The sequence below is a fragment of the Watersipora subatra genome, chromosome 1 (genome assembly GCF_963576615.1).
Source record: "Watersipora subatra chromosome 1, tzWatSuba1.1, whole genome shotgun sequence".
NCBI lineage: Eukaryota > Metazoa > Bryozoa > Gymnolaemata > Cheilostomatida > Watersiporidae > Watersipora > Watersipora subatra.
In genome coordinates this window covers 73,552,010-73,559,777 of record NC_088708.1, presented here as the reverse complement: position 1 = coordinate 73,559,777, position 7,768 = coordinate 73,552,010, and the positions used below count along the sequence as shown (strand labels likewise).

General features: G+C 34.1%; 1 protein-coding gene across 1 annotated transcript; it reads right to left on the bottom strand.

Moving 5' to 3' along the window:
- Positions 1-216: 216 nt before the first annotated feature.
- On the bottom strand, positions 217-5,015 carry LOC137409482 (uncharacterized). The gene is made up of 3 exons (XM_068095567.1): positions 4,968-5,015; positions 4,207-4,259; positions 217-1,238 (listed from the first exon to the last, which is right to left on the bottom strand). The coding sequence occupies exons 1-3, from the start codon at positions 4,979-4,981 to the stop codon at positions 679-681; spliced, it is 627 nt and encodes a 208-aa protein (XP_067951668.1). The 5' UTR covers positions 4,982-5,015; the 3' UTR covers positions 217-678.
- Between the last annotated feature and the right edge of the window lie 2,753 nt (positions 5,016-7,768).

Genomic DNA, 7,768 nt, shown 5'->3' with positions numbered 1-7,768 from the left:
GTTTAACGCAGAGCTGGTTCGGTGGGCTTGTACTTGTAATGAAGAGTGGGATCTGCTATGACATATGTATGGGCTAAAGTATATCTTGTTTAAACATTGTAATCGTGACAAGTCTTGCCTAATCATCTCTGGGTGAAAGTTGCGCATGTTTTGTATATGATATGAATATATACATCACTCGATGGCCTAGCCAACTTTTATAAGAAGAAAATGAACTATGAGTGAATAAATATATTAAGACAAGTTATACTCTGTTTCAAAATACATCAAAAATTTAGTTTCATATTGATAATAAAAGTTGAAGCAAAATGATATCAAAATAGAATAAAACTGCAGTAAACCGCGATTGATTAGACCCAGAGTTGAAAAATAGCTCATGTTATACCCTAGCTCATGTTATACCCTAGCTCATGTTATACCCTAGCTCATGTTATACATCGGTACTGATTGTCTTTTCTAAGTGACATACTTATGTAGTCTGTCCTAATTGCCCAATAGAAAAAAGCTACAAAAATATGTCTTATCTTATGTGTAACAGAAAACATAAATAATGAAATACATTGCATTTTGCGGTTTAAAATTATAATAAAAACACTTATATATAGCATGTGATGCATACAAATGTCAATAGGAGCATCTTTGTGAAACCAGACAAAATTTCTACCAGTAATCAAGGGCTTAATCAGCTCTTTCAATTCCTCGGTGTATATGCTTCTCCAGGACGGACTTATCTTTAAATTCCTTGTCTATTAAATCCTTGAGGATTGTAACATCAGCAACTGCCTCGTGAGCATCATAGCCTCTGCCCAGGTAATAATTGACAAGCTCGCTCTGTTTGTAGCTCTTTAGTCCTGGCCTCTCATAATGGAAAACTTCCAAAGTGTCAATATATCCATAAACAAGACCTTGGAAGGTTTGAAGCAAGTTTACTCGCTGGGCTTCAGCTCTTAGTATAGGATTGTCATATTTCGCTATGTTGTGGCCTATCAGAATACACTGATAGCCCTGCTTTTGTATGAACTCAGCAAACTTCGTCATCCCTTCTCGGAGACCCTCTGTATTCAGGGCAGAATCCTCACCTTCCGAATTCATTTTCATAAGTCTCCCGGTATCATCAACATACAATCTGTTAACGTTACTGGCGCCCTTCTCGATTGGCTTATCAGGTAATATATAGACAGAGAATGCCTCCGAGTTGTCTGCTAATGCTCCGATCTGTACCACTTTGATAGGTTCAGCTGTAAGCATAGTTGTGACATACATTCCAAAACAGTCATATACTAGATTTCGGTAACACAATTTTATACCTTTTTGCCAGTTTGAAGAGGATTTGGTATTAGATGATTAACCATAATTTCAGTCTGCATTAACGTCAAAATTGCATTTTTCGCAAAAAGCAGAAATTCTAAACTTGTCATAGAGTTAATGATTTATTTTGTACGGTTTGTTTTCAGTGTATACTTAGTTGTACAGTTTATATTCAGTGTGTAATAAGTTGTACAGTTTATATTCAGTGTATAATCAGTTGTACAGCTTACATTCAGTGTATAATCAGTTGTACAGTTTATATTCAGTGTATAATCAGTTGTACAGTTTATATTCAGTGTATAATCAGTTGTACAGTTTATATTCAGTGTATACTTAGTTGTACAGTTTATATTCAGTGTATACTTAGTTGTACAGTTTATATTCAGTGTGTAATAAGTTGTACAGTTTATATTCAGTGTATAATCAGTTGTACAGCTTACATTCAGTGTATAATCAGTTGTACAGTTTATATTCAGTGTATAATCAGTTGTACAGTTTATATTCAGTGTATAATCAGTTGTACAGTTTATATTCAGTGTATACTTAGTTGTACAGTTTATATTCAGTGTATACTTAGTTGTACAGTTTATATTCAGTGTGTAATAAGTTGTACAGTTTATATTCAGTGTATAATCAGTTGTACAGCTTACATTCAGTGTATAATCAGTTGTACAGTTTATATTCAGTGTATAATCAGTTGTACAGTTTATATTCAGTGTATAATCAGTTGTACAGTTTATATTCAGTGTATAATCAGTTGTACAGTTTATATTCAGTGTATAATCAGTTGTACAGTTTATGTTCAGTGTATAATCAGTTGTAGAGTTTATATTCAGTGTATAATCAGTTGTACAGTTTATATTCAGTGTATAATCAGTTGTACAGTTTATATTCAGTGTATAATCAGTTGTAGAGTTTATATTCAGTGTATAATCAGTTGTAGAGTTTATATTCAGTGTATAATCAGTTGTATAGTATATATTCAGTGTATAATCAGTTTTACAGTATATGTTCGCTGTATAAGCAATTGTACAGTTTATGATGTGATAATTTCTGCGTCTTACAGAAACTCCATCTTGATCATGAACAAGGTGTGATTTTTTGCTGTATTTAATATGGAAACACTATATAATTTTAATATAATTATATAATAACTATTATATTAATATAATATAATAATGTAATTATTATATTTATTATTATAATTATGGTATAATATATAATGTTTTGTTTTGTTATGGCAACTGATTTGCATAAAAGTTAATAGCAAAAATACGAAACTACAATAATAACCTACAATATAATTAGAGATGCGCCGATTCATACATCGATAACAACACAGTTTTGGAAGTTAGCGATGTAAAGTGGTATTGGCTGATCTTTTCTTAGATCGCTCTGAAACTTAAGATATCTCCTACAAATCAACTATTGATCATGTGGTAGCATATCTTAGACTACCACATTGTCTAATAAGATGAACTAAATATTTTTATCGCTCAAATATAAATATTTAATAGATTTTGATACTAGCAAATTAGTATTATTTATATCTGAGCAACATAACTGATAAATTTGGCTAATAATTTTTCCATTTTAGCCAGGATGTAAAAATTACTATTTCCATTTACAATAATGAAATTATTACTAGTGGTTCAATGTAGTCACGATGCAATAGATACATATTGATATAGATGTATACTTTCTGTAATAAAAGAACCCAGCTGTGCCAAACAGAACATCGAGATCGAATTAGCTTTTAGTAAGGGTTAATAGATCAGAGCGATACCTGTATCAGCTCTTGTACAATGAATCAGATACCTCTGATCATAATAGGTAGCTACTAATCAAAGGATATAAATGTAATTGCAAATTATTTTTGTGCTAGCCGTATTCAATCAAAATGTCAGATCACCTCTATTATATTCCTGCAATTCTATCATTTCAGCAAATATTTTCAAAGCAACAAAAAAACGGCAAAAATTTTAATGGTCGATCATTGCGCATTCACCGTGTCACGTAACAGCAACAACAAAAGTGCAGCAAAAGACATCAGTTCTAAATGAGCTGTTGAATGAGGAAACACAGTAAATGAAAAACTGATAGCCTTGACTACGTGTTGATAATGCAAAGTTGTTTCAACTATTGTTGAGCAACCCAACAGTTTACGGTAAATAATATAGAAGCCGAAGGGGTTAGGTAAGGCTATGCTAATCTAAATTTATAATTCCTTTAATCATTTGTGCATGTCGACTAAAAAGAAATGGTTTCTTTATCAATTTTATGCCATGATCAGGGTTTTTAGTGTACGTTAATTTTTCTGTTATTTTTAAAATTATCCACTCAAACAACTCAATAGAATGGCTGACCACGTACAGAGTGAACCAGTTGGTGCATCCATTTCTTATTCCTTTGAATGATTTAGAGATACTAGAATCTTTGACATACTGAAAGAATTTTTATATATTTAGCAATTTTTATTATCATTTTAAAAATATATTAGCAAAGTACATGTATTTTTTAACTGTTCAACAATGTATATCTTTAAAGGATATTTATTTATGAGTAAGTTTAGAAGTTTAAACGTAGAACATTACAGATTGCTTATACATGTGAAGAGGAAGCTTTTACACAGCACCCAGGCTATTATTGCTCTGAAAATAGTGATAATAATAGTGATAATAATAGTGATAATAATAATGATAATAATAGTGATAATAATAGTGATAATAATAATAAAAGCACACACGTTGCATACATCGATAATACATTAGGATAGCAGAGGGATAAGACGATTACAAAGTTAAAAGCATTGTTTTTCTTTTTCTTTTGTTTCTATATAACAAGAAACCTTTTTGTTGCACGTAACTAGTACTGATGAAGCGATAGTTAGTAACTTACCCAACCCTGTAGTCTCGAAGTCATAGTAGATGAGGAGCTTATCCATGGCAGCGCTGAAAGAAAAGTGACTGCATAGAAGAGATGGCCAACACAACTAGTTATAAGCAAACGTCAGTCATGTTCTGGTTTGATATCCCTTCACTACCTATATATTAGAGTCAGTCATGTTCTTGTCTGATATTTTATCACTACTTATATATTAGAGTCAGTCATGTTCTTGTCTGATATCTCTTCACTACCTTTATATTAGAGTCAGTCATGTTCTTGTCTGACATCCCTTCACTACCTATATATTAGAGTCATGTTCTTATCTGACATCCCTTCACTGCCTAAACATTAGAGTTGGTCCCGTTTTTTGCAAATTTTTACATTCATGTTTGACAGGAATTTTTTACATTTCTGCCACCACAAGTGACACGCTAGCGCAAGTGGTTGATCAAGTAATAATTGTTCCTCATACATCCTGTATTGCTTAGTCTTTTTCTAACTGCTCCTATGATCTGCTCCTATGAGCAGCATCAGAAGAGGTGTTGGAACAGAATAACTCATCCTTATCTCTGCTATATACTGTATGTAGTTGGTTTGGTGTTACCTATTAGACTAGCAAGCAGACAATGTCATTCTTTCTGATTCGTAATAATCTCCATGTTTAATCTGCAGCTAAAGCGCGATTTGATCCACCTTTGGTCATTAATCCTGGAACATTTTAGATAACAATGGCTTCAACAACATTAGTTAGCCTTTAGTAAGGCTCAGCTCACCTCTTTGAACTCATCTGTAGAAGTCTCCAGATCCAGAAAAACTACTGCTTAATTCCCTGCTGGCAATCAACTTATAAAGGCTGCTGCTATTCACTACTAACACTTTCAGTTTTTGCGTCAAACTAAAGCAGCTTATATAAGCAGGAAGTGCAGTGAACTTACTGCTGCGACTGACATAGTAACTAGTCTGATCAATAGTTTACACATGCATTAAAGCGGCGCATTCATCACCTTACATTAGACAGCGTTTGATAGCTAACCAGCAATATTTACTCATCAATGAATAAACTTCATGAGTCGGCTATTGAAACGAGTCTCCAGCCTCTGATTCCAACGGTGGCGCTAATACTGCAGTGTACACGACAGTTATACTTATACACTCATAAGATTTCAGAGGTCAAGGACTGTACTACCCTTAATCTATTACTGTAGCTTTTCTAAGCTGACTGTATGTTATTATAGTCAGCCGCTGCCATAAGCGGTCTCATAAGGAACTACAAGTCCTAACAAGGCCATGATGCTGACTTTTACTGTTAGCACTCGCAGCGCTGAAATGCAAGTCACTATTTATTACTAATAAATTGTATGTATGCATGCTTCTCCACTGCCATAGATTGTTTCAAACTGACTGTCTGAAAGTCTCCATTGGTAATCCAAAAACCTTCAATCTTCATGATGTCTAATATTGTCTCATCCAAAATGTTAAATAAACTCAGCAGAAATTTTTTGCTGACAGACTGATCATATGTTGGAGCACATTTACATTGTAAGCATGTCTTAGCATGTGTACACTGGATGCATGTCAAAGTGTGTTTACACTGGTTTCATGTTGAAGCATGTTTGCACTGGTTGCATGTCAGAGTATGTTTACACTGGTTGCATGTCAGAGTATGTTCATACTGGTTACATGTCGAAGTACGTTTACATTGCTTGCATGTTGGAAAATGTTTACACTGCTTGCATGTTGTAGTACGTTTACACTGGTTACATGTTGAAGTATGTTTACACTGGTTACATATTGAAGTATGTTTACACTGGTTAAATGTTGAAGCATGTTTACACTGGTTGCATGTCAGAGTATGTTTACACTGGTTACATGTTGAAATATGTCTACGCTGGTTACATGTTGAAGTATGTTCACACTGGTTACATGCTCAAGTACGTTTACCCTAATTGCACACCACTAATCTAAAATCTCTGCAAAAAATGCTGGCGAGCTCAAATGACTACAGAAACTTTATAGTGTATGGAGTTTTCTTCTTTTGATAAATGTAATAATGTCTAGTATTCATTGCACATGTCTCTGTATGAGCCCTCTCAATGCTTTGTCATGCTTAAACAGATCTGCAGTACACTGTCCTTGAGGTGACGCTGTCTTTGAGGCTACACTGTTTCTGAGGTTATGCTGTACCTGAGGGGACGCTGTCCCTGAGGTTACACTGTCCCTGGGGTGACGCCATCGATGAGATTATGCTATAGGACCTACTCGAAATCTCAATAATTTATCTTGGCATCATCTGGTTTCAAACAAACTGATGCCTAAACCCTTGAGAAAAACTTAGATTTGATCTCAGAACAATGGAATGAACTTATCTAAAAAGCATTCAGTCACCACAGCTTCCTTAGTTCCCTTTTCTTTGATATTTTGTGAGAAACAAAACCTTGCACGCTTGGCTTTTAAAGCGGAAGATATACTTGTGAGTTGACATTTTAATGATGAGACTTGCATTTGGAAAATTTCATAAAGTATTTAACGTCTATTAATCACATACAATCAGTAGCAGCAACTGAGACCCTGGCTGTGATGTCACAGAGAACTATTTGCTGTCCCATAGTACCTGGAAACAAATCCGCTTGTTACTCAGATACACAATGACTGTCATAAGCGATTTCATTGCTTCACCCATTCAGTGCTAGCAACGCAGGTACATATCTACCATAGACCTATTAACTATACTTAATAGCATAATAGTTAATAGGTCTATGATATCTACACATACATGTAGTCATTCTCTTTATATCACTTACACTAGACAATCTTATGAGAGGTAGATGTTCCTTTTTAAACATGAACCAAAAGTCAGTGTAGTCTAAACACTCCTTCATTTTGTTCTATCTTGGTCTAGTTATTTTAATGAATGATTTTTCTGTTTTTTTATTGACTCTTTTGTACGTGTTTTTCGTATGTCTTGTGGACTTGTCTTTCTATCCGCTCACTCCGATAGTAGACAATCTGCGCAAGGTGCTTCTCAGGTTCTTATCAATACTCCATCTCTATTTAAGCCATCATCATAATTATTCTGTAATTAGCCACAAGGTATGTTAGTTGTCGTTTGTCCGGCTGCCAATAGCCTCTGATCCAACTTCGCATATGACTACTTTGCATGTTTATTGTAATGCACTTGTTAATATTAGTTGGCGGTCAAAAAGCAAATTTATCTAAAAGGTACCATTGTTTACATTGAAATTGTTTGTGTAAAAACAGCAAGGGAGATAACTTACAGCAAGTATTCTGCGGTTAGTATTTTTGGTATTTTTTGGTAATTATTTCAAAACATATACAAAAAATTTGATCAACTTGGCCATATTGGAAGATTTGTTCATATCTGGAATCCTCAGTGCAAAAACTAGTAAAAGAGTACATCTATTTGTGCCTAAAAGCAAAAGTTCTATTAACTTCAGTAGCAGTGATATTTCCAGGTCTCAATGCCTGGGTGAGTGTTTCTAGTACATCTTCAAAACTGATGACACAGAGTAGTTTTGAAGCAGCGCTAATCACATTTGCTAAACCTCAAATCTAA